The sequence below is a fragment of the Dama dama genome, chromosome 5 (assembly GCF_033118175.1).
Source record: "Dama dama isolate Ldn47 chromosome 5, ASM3311817v1, whole genome shotgun sequence".
Lineage (NCBI taxonomy): Eukaryota > Metazoa > Chordata > Mammalia > Artiodactyla > Cervidae > Dama > Dama dama.
The window spans coordinates 94,002,345-94,020,091 of record NC_083685.1 but is presented as its reverse complement, the minus strand read 5'-3'; the positions used below and the strand labels follow the sequence as shown (position 1 = coordinate 94,020,091).

General features: G+C 41.3%; 3 protein-coding genes across 3 annotated transcripts in view; 1 reads left to right on the top strand and 2 right to left on the bottom strand.

Annotated features, from left to right (window-relative positions):
- The window catches only part of LOC133055933 (olfactory receptor 1L4), a 192,585-nt gene that overhangs the window by 159,090 nt on the left and 15,748 nt on the right, over nt 1-17,747 (bottom strand). The gene's annotated exons all lie outside the window — the stretch shown is intronic.
- LOC133057952 (olfactory receptor-like protein DTMT) lies at nt 584-1,510 on the bottom strand. Its single transcript, XM_061145065.1, has one exon. It carries the CDS (start codon nt 1,508-1,510, stop codon nt 584-586), a length of 927 nt encoding a protein of 308 aa, XP_061001048.1.
- On the top strand, nt 16,513-17,483 carry LOC133055922 (olfactory receptor 1D2). The gene has a single exon (XM_061141000.1). The coding sequence runs from the start codon at nt 16,548-16,550 to the stop codon at nt 17,481-17,483; it is 936 nt and encodes a 311-aa protein (XP_060996983.1). The 5' UTR covers nt 16,513-16,547.

The window sequence follows — 17,747 nt, the reverse complement described above, 5'->3', positions numbered from 1 at the left end:
TTTATTATCTCTCTTAAAGGACGGTTGCTCTGATCTGGGCCCAAAAAGTAAAATTAAAGAATAAAATGCTGTAAGTATATGCATGGAGATAAGGTAGTAACAAATGTTTTTAATCATGGTGAAAAAAGGGAAGGTGTATCAGAAATAGAGAACTCCAGGAGTCTCTGTACTTCTGTGAGCCAGAAAGCGTACATTTCATTCTTTCTTCATTTGTGAGCATCATTAAGGATTTTTGAGCAGGAAGAAAGCAATGATTCCAGTGATGCTTGAAAAGCTAATTCCTGAATTGACATGGATAGTAGACATTGTGCACAAAAAATATATAAATCTTATTTTCAAACATGAATTCCACCTGGGAAGAGGAAAATAAAGATGCAGAGCAGATGGTTTCCTGACCTCAATTCTACTTCAAACACAGTTTCATGGTCATGATATTTTCATATTAGCCTTTATCATGGGGTTTTGCTTGAATAAAAAGGTTAATGGCTTTAAAACTGAAAAAAGAAAGCCACTGATTTAGAGTAATACTCCACTGGCAACATTACCATAACCACTGAATTAAATAGTGTAAAAATCCCAATTGTTACCATTTTAGAGAGAAAGATATTTTCTTTTTCCAAAAGACTCTTCTCAGAGCTCCCTTCATGTCTCTGTTCCTCAGGCTGTAGATGAAGGGGTTCAGCATGGAGGTCACCACAGTGTACATCATAGCCATCACAGTCTCCTTAACAGTAGAATTATTAGCTGATGGGCACAAGTAGAGACCAATAATTGTCCCATAGAAGAGAGGCACCATGGAGAGGTGGGAGCCACAGGTGGAGAAGGCCTTGCGGATACCCCTGGCAGAAGGAACTTTGAGGATGGAGGAGACAATTCGTGCATAGGACATGATGATGAGTAGAAACGGGATCACGAGAATGAGTCCTCCCATGAAAAGTATCACCAACCCATTGACTCGAGTATCAGAGCATGACAGCTTCAACAAAGTAGACGTGTCACAGAAAAAGTGAGGAATCACATTGTCAGCACAGAAGGACAGCCTGGCCATGAGCAGGGTGTGCAATGTGGCATGGGCAGTGGTCAGCACCCAGGACAGCGCCAGCAGAGCGAGACAGAGCCTGGGGCTCATGATGGCGGCGTAGTGCAGGGGAAAGCAGATGGCCACAAGCAGGAAGCTCTCAAGAACTCCAAAAAACAAGTAAAAATACATCTGGGCCAGACAGCCTGCGTAGGGGATGGACAGGGCATGGCTCTTCATATTCTGCAACAACTTAGGCATGGTGACAGAGGAGAAGCAGAGGTCAGAGAAAGACAGGTTACTGAGAAACAAATACATGGGTGTGTGGAGGTGGGGGTCCAGTCGAATCAGGAACATTATGAGGAGGTTCCCCAGGACAGTGGTAACATACATGGCCAGGAACAGAGCATAGAACAGGTTTTGATGCTCTGGCTGGATAGGCAGGCCCAAAAGGAGGAACTCTAAGATGATGGTTTGGTTCCTCTTTGCCATTCTATAACTCTATTATTTATTTTAAAAAAATCACAGACCTTAAATCCAAATATAAAAAATAAATAATGTGTATAGCATGTGACTTATTGTCAAATGGTGGATGAGTGAGAAATTAGGCACAGGCAGCAGGTGACTCTACTGAGACTACCCCTTCAAAGTCTGCAATAATATTCATGTCTCTAAATCCAATAACATATCCCATTTAGTACTAATGATCACTTTTTCCTTTGTAGGACTCTCTCATCTCTTGGCCATGGTGATATCTCATGCTCCTGTTTTATTCTGGCCTCCACAACAATGCCTTCTTCACACAGTCATTAGAGAAGTCTTCATGACAAATCATTATTTGAATATTGGGGATCCTCAGCGTATTGTCCTTCTACCCTTATTCAGCCCACACCATTCTTCTCAGCTACAGACCTGGGTGTTCAACTCCCTGATGACCATCTTATTTGCATGTTTCACCTTGACTCCAAGACAAATCTCCCCGATATTACGCCTGTTGTTTCTTCAGTTCCATATTTGATTCACTCCCAATGTTCTCTACCTCAGTGACTGACAATACCACCTATAAGATATACAAGCCAGACCTGAGAGCCATCCTCCCTCTTCTCATCTCTCCTTGTTCATTTTCTATATGTTTCCAGTCCCACTTTCTGAACATCTCTCATATATGCCCTTCTTGACATCCTACAGCCACCATTTAGCTCAGTTACTATTCTCACCTGAACAATGTCAACAAATTTAGACTCTCTCTAATTTCACTTCCCTACAATGCATTGACATTATCCAGAATCATTCTTTTTATATCTCAAACGTTTCCATGTCACTATTCTAACTGAAGAGTTTCCCCCTTTCCACTAACACAAAGACCTTATTTTATCAGGGTTGACATGGTCCACAAGACCCTTATTTCAGCAAAGCAATGAGCTCATGGCCAACCCTCTCTCTACTCCAAGTAGACCAGGTATCTCTCATTTTCTCAAAGGCAGACTATACTTTCACCCGTCATAGCACGTCATGCTTCCATTACCTGGATGTGTGCTGTCCCCATCCCACTCCATTCCTTCTCCTAGGAACTCATCTTCCAGATCATTAAACATGGATTATTTGCTCTTTGCTAGATGCTAAAGATAAAAAAAGGTTCTACTTTGTTCACTGATGAACCTTAACATCTAGGACAATGAGAAGTACAAAAAGAAAACTTTCAGGCCATCCAAGAGATTACTGAATTGTTTCAACAGACACCAAAAATAGGGAAGGTAGAAACATCCACTGACAGCCTTTCCAAATCTGAGCTACAAATCTGACAGCTTCCTTATCTAAACCATTTGTGTTGATTTCCAAATACTGTACTATAGACTGTCTAGAATTTCTCTCCCCAGGTTAGAAAACTACCCCGTCTCAAGCTATCTTATTATGTGGCTTAACACTAATGTACCCAAGCAAGGCCGTCATTTTTTCCTTAAAATTCAGCCCACACAATGTCAATATTGATGTGAGATTCGTGCTGAAGTTTAGAGGTCATGCGTGCATCCATGCTAAGTTGCTTCAGTTGTGTCTGACTCTTTGCAACCCCATGGACTATAACCTGCCAGGCTCCTCTGTCCATGGAATTCTCCAGGCAAGAATACTGAATTGGGTTGTCATGCCCTCTTCCAGGGGATCTTCTTGACCCAGGGACTGAACTTGTGAATCCTGCATTGCAGGCGGATTCTTTACAGCTGAGACAAATGTCATGAAAAAGCAAATAATAATAAAAATAATTTACAATCTCTTGGACCCAGTGCCTGGTCTACTCCCGATACATTTCCCCACAGTGTGAATCAGGATTTAACCAAAAAAAAAAAAAGAAAAAAACAGGAGGAGCACTTCAGAATGAGGGAAACTTCTTCTAACCCCAAAGAGATATAGAATAGTACCCTCACTGCAGGATACTCACCAAGATCATAGGGTTTAAACCAGGCAAATGTATGTGTTTTCACACTTGGACAGAAGAAAGATGTTTGTTATATATTAGTGAACCAGAGGATGAATTTCTGACGCCTCAGGAACTTCCATTCCTGGGAACTAGGTAAGATCCATCTATTGTATAAAACGCCTGATTACAGAGTCCAAATCAGTCAGATATCATCTAAAAACGCTGCCCTTGAGGAAACCCACTCCTAATTACCTTTTCCTTACACTTCTCTACATATTACCTTCTTCAGTTTTAAGATGACAATGCTGACTTGTTCCTGACTATCTTTCAAAGCTTCTGTAAACTTGAAATCTCTTTTGAGAATCTCTTGCAAAACACAGAGGACTCCATTATGAAATACTTACAAATACTATATTGACAGAAAAGTTAAATATGGTAGATGCTAATCAACACAGACTTTCTAGAATGTTGAGCAGGGGTTTTTTAGACAGCCTGAAGAAAAAGCCCATAGAGTCATGTCATAGAATCTCAGTAGTCTGGATACTCAGGCTGCAAAATCCCTAAGGCCTGGAGGAAGAAATGGCAACCCACTGCAGTATTCTTGCCTGGAGAATCCCATGGACAGAGGAGCCTGGTGGGCTACAAGTCCATGGAGTTGCAAAAGAGTCAGACATGACTGAGTAACTGAGCAAAGGCATGGACTCTCCAGCCTAACTTACCAAGTATGTCTAAGGATGACTTCAGGGCTTTGACCTGGGGGTGTTCACTCTTTTATTCATTATAGGCATAAGGAGATAGACTCTGCAGTCATCACCTGATTCTACAACATCCCTTTTGTCATTCTGTCTTACTGGGCCTGAGGGACATTGGGTCCCAACGGATACTAGACTTGGAAAAACTCATTAATAACAAAGTAAATTTTATTGCTTTTCTGGGACAAATCCCCTAGGAGGTCTAAGGCAGTTATTTCTTAATTACTAAATCATCTTTGGGTAGGGGAACAGGCAACAGAGGATGCAAGCTCCCGCCCTAATCCCACAGGAAAACTCCTCTGGCTGTGCTAAATCGCTTCAGTTGTGTCCGACTCTTTGTGACCCTATGGACCGTAGCCCACCAGGCTTCTCTGTCCATGGGATTCTCCAGGCAAGAATACTGGAGTGGGTTGCTGTTTCCTTCTCCAAGGGATCTTCCCAACCCAGGGATCGAACCCGCCTCTCTTGTGCCTCCTATATTGGCAAGTGGGTTCTTTACCACTAGTGCCACCTAGGAAGCCCACTCCTCTGGCTACCATAGCCCAAAAGAGCTCGTTCTTCTCTAGGTTCTATATTATTTTCACTCCTGAAGTATTTGCCTTCCTCCTTTAGAGGAAAATATAGGAGAACATTGACAAAGATATAGCAAATATCCTTAAATACTAATTATAAAATAAATACTGCTAAGTTGGACTGTTTTGCAATTTGTTGTTGTTATTCAGTCCATAACTCAAGTCTGACTCTTTGCGACCCCCATGGACTGTAGTACACCAGGCTTTTCTGACCTTCACTATCTCCCCAAGTTTTCATGTCCACTGAGTCAGTGATGTTATCTAACCATTGTATCCTCTATCACCTCCTTCTCCTTTTGTCTCCAATATTTCCCAGTATCAGGGTCTTTTCCAATCAGTTGACTCTTTGCATCAGGTGACCAAAGTATTAGAGCTTCAGCATCAGTCTTTTCAATGAATATTAAAGGTTGATTTCCTTTATGATTGACTGGTTTGATCTCCTTGCAGTCCAAAGGACTCTCAAGAGTCTTCTTCAGCATAATTCAAAAGCATCAATTCTTCAGTGCTCAGCCTTCTTTACAGTCCAACTCTCACATCCATACATGACTATGGGGAAAACCATAGCTTTGACTATACAGACCTTTGTCAACAAAGTGATGCCTCTGATTTTTAATATGCTGCCCAGGATCATCATAGCTTTCCTTCCAAGGAGCAAGCATCTTTTAATTCATGACTACAGTCATATCTGCAGTGATTTTGAAGGCCAAGAAAAAAATATCTCAATATTTCCATATTTTCCCCTTCTATTTGCCATAAAGTGATGGGACCAGATGCCATGATTTTAGTCCTCAAATGATGCATTTCAAGCCAGCTTTTTCACTTTCCTCTTTCTCTCTCGTATTTCTAAATATCCACCATTAATTGAATGAAAGTCAACTACAAAGTTGAAGACTACATACATCTGACAAAGGACTTGTAACCAGAATATATAAAGATCTCCTACAAATCAAATGAAAGAGATAGGTAACCCAATAGAAAAATGGGCACAAGACTTGGCCAGATAATGTACAAAGAGGATATAGCTCTGGAGAATAACCATATGCAAGGGTACTTAACTTTGTTAGTCAGCAGGGAAATAGAAATGAAAACCACAATGTGATACTACTATACACTTATCAAAAAAACTCATAGGAAAAGGATGGGAAAAATACCAAACCATGTTAAGAATGTGGAACAAGAGGATTCCATTGTTACGGGGGAGGGGGGGGCAGTAAGTGTGACTGGCGACTGCTTAGCTCTGTCTTCTAAACTAAACAAGCACCTGCCCTATAATCCAGAAATCCCACTCTTCTATAGAGATGCTCAGGAAGAATAAGGAGCTTCAGGATTCATAACAGCCAAAAACTGTTCATCAATGGTAGAATGGATGTTGTTAATGGCTTATTCACACAATAGAACTCTACACAGCAATGAAAATGAACAATCTACCACTGCACACAGCAACGTGGAGGAACCTCACATACATAACACTGACTGAAACAGGGAGACAAGAAAGAGAACAAAAGGTGCACTTCCATTCAGATAGGCCCAAAAATGGGTAAAATTAATGTATGCTGTGAATTAGTTATTAATTATTAACAACTGAAGGAGATAAGTCCTGGGTGTTCACTGGAAGGACTGATGCTGAAGCTGAAACTCCAATACTTTGGCCACCTCATGTGTAGAGTTGACTCACTAGAAAAGACCCTGATGCTGGGAGGGATTGGGGGCAGGAGGAGAAGGGGACGACAGAGGATGAGATGGCTGGATGGCATCACCGACTCCATGGGCAAGAGTTTGAGTAAATTCCGCGAGTTTGTGATGGACAGGGAGGCCTGGCGTGCTGCGATTCATGGGGTCGCAAAGAGTTGGACATGACTGAGCGACTGAACTGAACTGAACTGAATATTTAGATAGCTAATATATTTATTATTATTAAATTAACTAATTTAATAGCATAAATTAAATTAATGCTATTAATTTAATGGCAAGAGAGTGAATGCCCCTGCAGGAACAGCAACTAGCAGAGACGTGACAGCATTCCTGCAGGGATAGTAAAGTTTTTGATCTGACTGCTGGTTACTCATGTTTGTTCAGTTTGTAAAAAGCCCTGCCAAAATTTTCACCTTTGGTTCTATATCCAAAAACTTCCTAAGCATCATTGGTTTTTCAGTCCATGTCTGATTATTACGCTATCTAGAGTAGATAAAGAATCTGCCTGCAATGCAGGAGACACAGGTTCAATCCCTGGGTCAGGAAGATCTCCTGGAGGAGGGCATGAAAACCAATCCATTACTTTTGTTGGGAAAATCTCATGGACAGAGGAGCCTTGGCAGGCTACAGGCCAAAGGGTCACAAAGAGTCAGACATGACTGAAGCAACTGAGCGCACACACACAGAGAAACTCCCTGAGGGTTTCAGCTGCTGGTTCTTGCTTTAGCAATCTTATTCCCTGACGTGTTTGTTTATCTTTGGGTTTGTGCCAGACACTGTGTATTGAAGGGAAAGCACTTGAAGTCTTAGATGATATTATTTTCCTCCAAATATTTTTTTTCAATTTTTTTCCTTAGTACTTAGAGTCACCAGCAATCCAGGATCATCCCAATCCAAATTTAGTTCTCGAGATTCTGTGGACCTCTGCTGACTCTAACCCAGGCTAGAACATATGTGTGTTGTTCTCTCCAATTATGGTTTACTTTTATACCTAGGGCACCTATAGGACTGCTGCCCGGTGTGAAGTTGTTTTACTCCTTGTAAACAAGACCCATTTCCCAAGACCTTTGCTTATGGATACTAACTTTGGAAGCAATTATCCAGGTTCATCTCAACAAGCTGTCTCGGGATTGCCTCCCCAAGCCATCTCCAAAACTGATAAATAGATCTGATGTGGCTCCAGTTCAGCTCCTCTCTTCATGAACCTGGTATCCAAGGGTCGGCTCTCAGATTCCCCAAGCTCATCAGAACATCCACAGTCTTTTTCTCCTTTTGTGCAGGCACTGAAGTTCCAGGCACCGATTCCATCCTTCCTAACTTCAGCGAATGAATGAATCACCAAGTTCTATTCAGAAAGAGGGCCTCAGTGTCCTCCACATCCTGACTGAATTTTCATCCGTCCAGCAGGAAAGTGCAAGTGGCAGAACTAGGCAGCCCTGTGACCAACACAGAACAGTGGGAAAGGTCTGCACATTTCAGAAATATTCATATCCTCTGCCTCTCTCATCCCTTTCTTATCTTCTCTTCTCCATTTACTCTGTCTCTCACAAATATACTCACATACTTTGAAAATCTTCATTATCGTCTAACTCCTTAGTATTTAAGGTAATTAACAATCCCTCCTATCTTGTTAGCACTCTAGTTTTCAAAGTGCCATCACTAGCCTTGTGGCACGTGATTCTCAAATGTATAAGAAAGGCTTTACAGGTGATATGAAGAGCTCAAGGAGGTTTCATGCCCTCCTCAGGGTCCTTCCACTAAAAAGCAGCACTGGAGAGACAAAAGGAGGGCTTTCTAAGGCTGAGTTTGGGGCCCTTTTCCATGACACCTCAAACTATCTCCCCTCTCCATCCGGCCACACTGCAGAGGAGTTTGTGTCTCTAAAGCCAGCTGACCACACACATGCTCAGAACCCACTGGCTCTTACAAAAAGAACAGTGTTTCCCAAAGTGTACAACCAGAAACATCAGGTGATTTCAAAAAAGACTTTGTTTGCAGAATAAGAGCCAGTATTTCAAGGAAGCGAGCCAGAAAATGGACTTTTATTTAGTTTTAAAGCATCACGGGTGACTCTGATGGACACTAAAGTGTAGGAGACTCCTGTGTTGATGGCCGAAGCAGAGGTAGAGATTCCTCAGGTCCTCTGAGTTTTCCCAGCCCTCATTCCTGCCTCCCTCCCTCCCTCCTATCAGGTAGATGCCCCAGAGGATCCTGAATCCAAGCAACAGGTTGTGAAAGGAAATAGTTTCTGATGAGGTCAAAGGAGGTGGAAGACCTCTGTCTTCATGGCAGAAACAGGTGGTGGCCAGATGTGCTTAGGGCTGGGGTTACTTGGGGAGTCATCATGGTGCACCTGTCATTCTCAGGTCAATTTGGGGGGTCTTGGGATGAGCCCATCAGTCCCCACTTCTCATTGAAACTCTGTTTTCTGATAGACAAGCATCCTCTTCAACTCGAAGCCTCACTTACATACTGTGAGAGATAAATGAGCTCATCCACAGTATAGAACCATAGGTGAATGATATGAGTATCAAACAGCAGATGTGGGAAGCTGTACATGCAAAAAAGTCTCTAGAGAATGTCCTAAGGATTACTCCCACTTCACTCAAACATCAAAGGACCACAACATGACTACTCCGTAATTTGGAATCTTAATGGTAAAAGAGAAATGAACCATCACCCACCTCCACCAAATGTTTGACTCACCTCTGAAATGATCACTGAGCTCACTCTATCATGCAGGCTGTTCATTGTGTTTGATCTTTGTTAATTTGATTAATATGTGTCTTGGGGTGTTTTGCCTTGGGTTTATCCTGTTTGGGACTCTCTGGGTTTCTTGGACTTGGGTGGCTATTTCCTTCCCCATTTTAGGGAAGTTTTCAGCTATTATCTCCTCAAGTATTTTCTCATGGCCTTTCTTTTTGTCTTCTTCTTCTGGGACTCCTATGATTCGAATGTTGGGGCGTTTCACATTGTCCCAGAGGTCCCTGAGGTTGTCCTCATTTCTTTTAATTCTTTTTTCTTCTTTCCTCTCTGCTTCATTTATTTCCACCATTTTATCTTCTACCTCACTTATCCTATCTTCTGTCTCCATTATTCTACTGTTGGTTCCCTCCAGAGTGTTATTTATTTCATTTATTGCATTATTCATTTTTAATTGACTCTTTTTTATTTCCTCTAGGTCCTTATTAAACATTTCTTGCATCTTCTCAATCTTTGTCTCCAGGTTATTTATCTGTAACTCCATTTTGTTTTCAATATTTTGGATCATTTTTATTATCATTATTCTAAATTCTTTTTCAGGTAGATTCCCTATCTCCTCTTTTGTTTGACTTGGTGGGCATTTTTCATGTTCCTTTACCTATTGGGTATTTCTATGCCTTTTCATCTTGTTTAGATTGCTGTGTCTGGAGTGGGCTTTCTGTATTCTGGTGGTCTGTGGTTCCTTTTTAATGTGGAGGTTTCACCCAGTGGGTGGGGTTGGACGATTGGCTTGTCAAGGTTTCCTGGTTAGGGAGGCTTGCGTCGGTGTTCTGGTGCGTGGAACTGGATTTCTTCTCTCTGGAGTGCAATGGAGTGTCCAGTAATGAGTTCTGAGATGGGTCTATGTGTTAGGTGTGACTTTGGGCAGTCTGTATGTTGACGCTCAGGGCTATGTTCCTGCGTTGCTGGAGAATTTGCGGGGTATGTCTTGCTCTGAAACTTACTGGCTCTTGGGTGGTGGTTGGTTTCAGTGTAGGTATGGAGGCTTTTGGATGGTCTCTTATTACTTAATGTTCCATGTAGTCAGGAGTTTTCTGGTGTTCTCAGGTTTTGGGCTTAAGTCTCCTGCCTCTGGATTTCAGTTTTATTCTTCCAGTAGTCTCAAGACTTCTCCAACTATTCAGCACTGATAATAAAACTTTTAGGTTAATGGTGAAAAGGTTCTCCACCGTGAGGGACACCCAGAGAGGTTCACAGAGTTACATGAAGAAGAGGAGAGGGAGGAGGGAGATAGAGATGAGCAGGAGGAGAAAAAGGGGGACTCAAGAGGAGAGAGACAGATCTACGCAGTTCTCTGTTCCCAAAGTGTTCTCCGTAGCCCAGACACCCACAGAGATTCACAGAATTGGATTGGGAGGAGAAGGGGAAGGGAGGAAATAGAGGTGTTTTGAGGTAGAAAACGGAGAGTCAAAAGTGGGAGAGAGTAATCAGCACACTCCATGCAGGCTGTTCAAAAGCCTTCTGTGAATCACTTTCCCTCTGCCAACCCCTCTGTAGGCACAGCACTTAAGTCTTCTGGAATATAACCTGAACTTTCTGCCTCTTTTACTTTTTCTAGCTCCTGAACTGAACAATCTACAACCCTTTGCACGTGAAGGCCACAATAATACCTTCTTCACTCTTCTCTCCTCCATGTAGATAGCACCAAGAGGACAACCACATGTGAATCTCCACCTTGACATTCTGGGCCATTTCCTGCAGACAAGGTGGGCTGAGGCTGTACCCAGGTTGAGTGGGGAGAAAAGCCATGTCCAGGATGGAGTCAAGACCGGGGCTCCTGATTCTTCTTGGTTCTGAGAGTAGGGCTGCCTACTGAGCCAGGGTCGGGGGCAGGGGGGGTGTTACTCAGAAACACTGAGGAACGGTAAAGAATAGGACTCCTTTTGAGTGCCCCTGCCCCCAATAACATCATCTCTCCATCCACTTACACAGGGCTTTAAGGATGGCGGAATGTTTCGACATCTAGCATTTCGGATCTTTTCTAAACGCTCAGTGAGGTAGGCATTTTTTGTTTTGGCTGTTCTGGGCCTTCATTGCTGCGCATGGGCTTTCTCTAGTTGAGGCAAGCTGGGGGTACTCTCTAGATGCAGTGCGCAGGCTTGTCATTGCTCTGGCTCTTGTTGCAGAGCACAGGCTCTAGGCACACAGGCTTCAGTAGTTGCAGTATGTGAGCTCAGTCGCTGTGCCTCAAGAGCTCCAGTGCGCTGATTCCGCAGTTGTGCTGCACAGGCTTAGTAGCTCCCCGGCATGTGGGATCTTCCTGGATTAGGGATCGAACCCATGTCCCCTATATTGGCAGGCAGATTCTTTTTTTTTTTTTTTTCATTTATTTTTATTAGTTGGAGGCTAATTACTTTACAATATTGTAGTGGGTTTTGTCATACATTGACATGAATCAGCCATGGAGTTACATGTATTCCCCATCCCGATCACCCCTCCCACCTCCCTCTCCACCCGATTCCTCTGGGTCTTCCCAGTGCACCAGGCCCGAGCACTTGTCTCATGCATCCAACCTGGGCTGGTGATCTGTTTCACTATAGATGATATACATGTTTCGATGCTGTTCTCTAGAATCATCCCACCCTCGGGCAGGCAGATTCTTAACCACTGGACCACCAGGATAGTCTGAGGTAGGCATCTTTACTCTTGTTTAATGTGTGGTAGAGTGGCTAGGGTGTCGACTCCAGAGACACAGAATGGGACCCAAATCCCAACTTTGTCACTAACTAGTAGAAGGAATTTGGGAAATTCATTAACCTGCTAAGTCTCAGTCACCTCGTCCACAAAATGGGGTAATAAAAACAAATAGTACTGTTGTGCAGACTAAATAGAAGAGACAGATAGATAGATAGTCACAACACATTATCTGAGCAAATAGGGTAGTTGTTTGGGTTTTTTTGAAAAAAAAAGAAAAAAAGAGTTGTATGTGTTACCTGGGGTTTAGACATAAACTTCTGACTCGAAATCTCAAAATAACAGTGTATATATGTCTATGCTACTTTCTCCATTTGTCTCATTTTTTCATTTGCCCATTTCTTCTCCTTCTCCCACTGTGTCCACAAGTCCATTCTCTAGATCTGCGTCTCCTTTCTTTCCCTGAAAATAGGTTCATCAATACCATTTTATGGGCGAGAAGTTACTATATAACACAGACAGCCCAGCCAGGGGCTCTGTGATGATCTAGAGGGGTGGAATGGGGAAGGGGAGGGAGGCTCAAGAGGGAGGTGACATATATATAATTATGGTTGATTTGCATTGTTGTATGGCAGAAACCATCACAACATTGTAAAGCAATTTTCCTCCAATTAAAAAATAAATTTAAAAAAATCTCAAAATGAAATGTGAATTATTATCCAATACATAGGATAAATTCCAAGAAATGTAGCAGAAAAAAAATAATGAAAAAAATGAAAGTAGATTCTCATTAAATGAGGTGAGACATAATTTTTAAATCGGAAAAGACATTATAAGTCAGATAAATCAATGAAGGAGAAACATCCTTCACGTTTCAAATTTCAAAAATAGCAAAATATGAATAGCTGTTCTCTATCTTCCTATAGTGGAATACAATGTAGTTCCTAAACAGAGTTGGTAAATTTTAACTTTAAGAATAAAGAAAAAAATTATGCAGGTAGAAATATAGCTTATTTTTTTTGTCTTTTTTTTTTTCATTCTTATTTATTTATTTATTTATTTCAGTGGGTTTTGTCATACATTGACATGAATCAGCCATAGATTTACACGTATTCCCCATCCCGATCCCCCCTCCCACCTCCCTCTCCACCCGATTCCTCTGGGTCTTCCCAGTGCACCAGGCCCGAGCACTTGTCTCATGCATCCCACCGGGGCTGGTGATCTGTTTCACCATAGATAATATACATGCTGTTCTTTCGAAACATCCCACCCTCACCTTCTCCCACAGAGTTCAAAAGTCTGTTCTGTACTTCTGTGTCTCTTTTTCTGTTTTGCATATAGGGTTGTCGTTACCATCTTTTTAAATTCCATATATATGTGTTAGTATGCTGTAATGTTCTTTATCTTTCTGGCTTACTTCACTCTGTATAATGGGCTCCAGTTTCATCTATCTCATTAGAACTGGTTCAAATGAATTCTTTTTAATGGCTGAGTAATATTCCATGGTGTATATGTACCACAGCTTCCTTATCCATTCATCTGCTGATGGGCATCTAGGTTGCTTCCATGTCCTGGCTATTATAAACAGTGCTGCGATGAACATTGGGGTGCACGTGTCTCTTTCAGATCTGGTTTCCTCAGTGTGTATGCCCAGAAGTGGGAGAAATATAGCTTATTTAAGGAGGAAAAATAGGAAACAAATTACAATTTTGAACTGGAGGAAGCTCTTCATCTCATTGTTGACTGAATAAAGATGACTGGAAAAATAAAAGTATGCTCACTAAAAATGTTAACAGTAGTTGCATGGCAGAATTTGGGATGATGTTTACTTTCTTTCGATTTAAATTTTTCTGTATTGCTTAACTCATTCACACTGGAAATTTTTGCTTATATCAATAGATTGCAATGTACTAGAAACTATTTTGGGAAAATGAATTCCATGGGACTTCTTTTAAAATTTACATATGAAATTATTGAAAAAATTTCAACAAATTCCAGATAACGGAAATAGACAATAAGTGAATATAAGTTTAAGATAGAGGATAATGCAAACAAATTATATGCAAAAAAATGCAAACAAAAAAATTAAATCATATAAGGATGGCATATAAAAAAGAAATAACAGAATAACAGATAAACCTCGTTTATAAATGTGGCTACAACAGTCTAAATTAAAGAACTGGAAATCAACTTCAGTATTTTATACCAGGATTGGAAGTGTTTCAATATTATCAGAGCTATTAATGTAACAGGCACTGAAAAATCATTTGATCAAAAATGAAAATACATAATTATTAAAATAATGTTACCAAAACATAAATAAAAGAATAGTTGTGAGGGACTTCCCTGGTGGGCCATCAGTTAAGACTCCCACTCCCAATGCAGGTGGCATGGGTACGGGTTCAATCCTTGGTCAGGGAACTAAGATCCCACAAGCCAAAATAGTTACTAAATATATACATCCTCCTGTGCTTAAACATTTTAATGATTCTCACTGCACCTGGAATAAATTTTAAACTCATAACAAGGCTCTGAATGACCTGACTCCCTGCTTACCTATACAATCCCATGTCTCACCACTCTGCTCTCCAGCCATCCCAAACTATATTTAATTCCTTAAATACAACAAAAGCACAGCTTGGGTCCTTTGCACATTGAACTCTCTTTCTGAAATGCTCTCAACACTTCATAGACTGACTTTTTTTCACCCTTCACATCTCAAATAATAAAAATATCAAATATAAACAGTTGTTATCTATCTCCATAAAGTATAATTTGATGTATCTTATTTACATACTTTTTTATTTTTTGAATTTAAAAACGTTTTATTTCTTACATATTAAGTTTTCAAAAGGAAAAAATGCACATTATGCTATCTTCATCCTCAGTATGCCTGAAAGGTATTTTGTAAGAAGCAAAACATTGATCTCATGGGTGTATGTTCAGACACTCAGTTGTGATCGACCCTTTTGCGATCCCATGAACTGTAGTGTAGACCAGCAGGCTCCACTGTCCATGGAATTTCCCAGAGTACTGGAGTGGTTGCCATTTCCTTCTCCAGGGTATCTTCAAAATCCAGGGATCAAACCCACATTACCTGCATCTCCTGCATTGGCAGGCAGATTCTTTTCCACTGCGCCACCTGGGAAGTCCATTGCTCTCACAATTCCCCCTAAACAGACAATTGTCTCAATGCCATTTACTGACTAATACAAAATGTATCTCCTGGTAAAAGTGCTCCCATAATAATCAACTAAACGCTACATGTTATTTGGCCTACATTTGAGTTTCTGTTCAATTCTATCAATCTGTTTATTCCACCGGTATCACACTGTTTCAGAATCTTTCATATTTGGCAGAGGAAGAATCTCCTTATTATTCTCTTTTCCAGAATTCTCCTAACTTATTCTCACACTTATTTTTAGACTAAAATGAGATGAGATTTTTCTTTCTCAAAAAACCTGTTAGAATTTTGACTTCAAATGAGTTAAAATTTATATTAATTCAGTAGAATATGCATCTTTGGGATCTTAATGTGCTTACCCATTTATTGAGTTTTTATCATATGCTTCTCTGGAGAATTTACAGAACTTGACTGATCCTTGTTAACATTTGGGGGGGCAGTGCAGGGTCTTTGTTGCTACACAGGCTTTCCTCTAGTTGACGTGAGTGGGGCTACTCTCTAGCTGCAGTGTATAGACTTCTCATTGAGGTGGCTTCTCTTGCTGTGGAGCCCAGGCTCCAGGTGTGCGGGCTTCAGTAGTTGCGGTTCTCAGACTCCAGAGTGCTGGCTCAATAGTCGTGGTGCATAGGCTGAGCTGCTCAGTGGCATGTGGGATCTTCCCATGTCTCCTGCATTGGCAGGTGGATTCTTTGCCCCTGAGTCACTAGGGAAGCCCTGATTCTTGTTAACATTTTAACACATGGGTTTTTTCAGTTGTTGATGTGGATGGGATTATTTCACATTATATTTTAATCTTATTATTCCTGAGTATTGTTATTGTACAATAATAATAATAAGTATTTCTTGAGCATTCACTGCAGGCCAGCTATCTATGTTAAGCACTTTATTCATTTTATTCTCACCTTAACCCATTTTTCACATGAAGAAATGGGATCTTAAAGAGCCAGGTAACTTGCCTGACGTTTCAGAGTTAGAAAGTGTCAGAGCCCAGACTTAACTTCAAGTGTTTTGAAATCCCTTTTTATTTCTAGTAGCATATCAGTTGATTGTTTTAGATTTCCTGAATATATCATCTTATCAGCAAATAATGGTAATTTTTACATTTCTTTTCTAATATTTTTACCTTTTTCCCCTTTGTCCAATTGCGTAACATCAGTTTTTTTTTTACTGAAGACACTTGTTTTAAATATCATTAAATCTACAGAATATCATAATATACTGATCTTTAAGCACATCAAGAGAGTTGTAACAAGATGTGGTTTAAAATAAGACCTAGGCATTATTCCTATTATATTGAGTATGCCAGACTAGAACTTGCCAGAATGACTAAATTGCATGAAGATTTTCCATATCTTGTTTTTGTGTTTGTTACATTGTCTCTTATATCCCCAAAAAGTATAAAATTTAGTCTAAGATACTGTTCATGTTAGGAAAACAGTTGATTTTGCTTATTTTAATGCTTTTATTTACTTGAGGGCATATAGTAAACATCTGTGTTGTATTGCAGGAAGTTGGGGAAATGGATGGAAGCAACCATAGTAGAGTCTCTGAGTTCCTGCTCCTTGGGCTGTCAGAGAGTCCTGAGCATCAGAGGATCCTGTTTTGGATGTTTCTGTCCATGTACCTGGTCACAGTGGTGGGAAATGTGCTCATCATCTTGGCCATCAGCTTTGATTCCCACCTGCACACTCCCATGTACTTCTTCCTGGCCAACCTCTCCTTCACCGACCTCTTCTTCGTCACCAACACAATCCCCAAGATGCTGGTGAACCTTCAGTCCCAGAACAAAGCCATCTCATATGGAGGGTGTCTGACCCAGCTCTACTTCCTGGTCTCCTTGGTGGCTCTGGACAACCTCATCCTGGCCATGATGGCATATGACCGCTACGTGGCCATCTGCCGCCCCCTCCACTACACCTCGGCCATGAGCCCAAGGGTCTGTATTTCACTCCTTACCCTGTGCTGGGCACTCTCTGTCCTGTACGGCCTCATTCACACCCTCCTCATGACCAACGTGACCTTCTGTGGGTCCCGGAAGATTCACTATATCTTTTGCGAGATGTATGTCTTATTGAGACTCGCATGTTCCAACACCCAGATCAATCACACAGTGCTGATTGCCACAGGATCCTTTATCTTCCTCACCCCCTTTGGGTTCATGGTCATGTCCTATGTCTGGATTGTCAGAGCCATCCTCCGAATACCCTCAGCCTCCAGCAAGTACAAAGCCTTCTCCACCTGTGCCTCCCATTTGGCTGTGGTCTCCCTCTTCTATGGGACCCTTTGTATGGTATATCTGAAGCCTCTCGACACCTACTCCATGAAGGACTCAGTAGCCACAGTGATGTATGCTGTGGTGACCCCCATGATGAACCCTTTCATCTACAGTCTGAGGAACAAGGACATACATGGGGCTCTGGGAAGATTCTTCATAGGAAAGTCTTTCAGAGGTTGACTTGAGGATAAATTTGGAAAGGGCATTACAGTGGAGATAGGAATTTCCTTCACCATGTCCAAGGCATTGTCCTATGTGGGATACAGGATAGATTTAGCTCAAAATAATCTCATATGACTATGATGAAAAGATACACAAAGTACAACCCAATGTCCACCACACCTGACCAGTTTTGAAAATAAATAAAGTACCACTAACAAAAAATGCAGGTTCAACCCCTGGGAAGATCCCCTGAAGTTGAAAATGGTAATCCACTCCAGTATT

Coding starts and splice junctions, on each gene's coding strand:
- LOC133057952 (XM_061145065.1), bottom strand. CDS start 1,510: ATGGCAAAGAGGAACCAAACCATCATCTTAGAGTTCCTCCTTTTGGGC.
- LOC133055922 (XM_061141000.1), top strand. CDS start 16,548: ATGGATGGAAGCAACCATAGTAGAGTCTCTGAGTTCCTGCTCCTTGGG.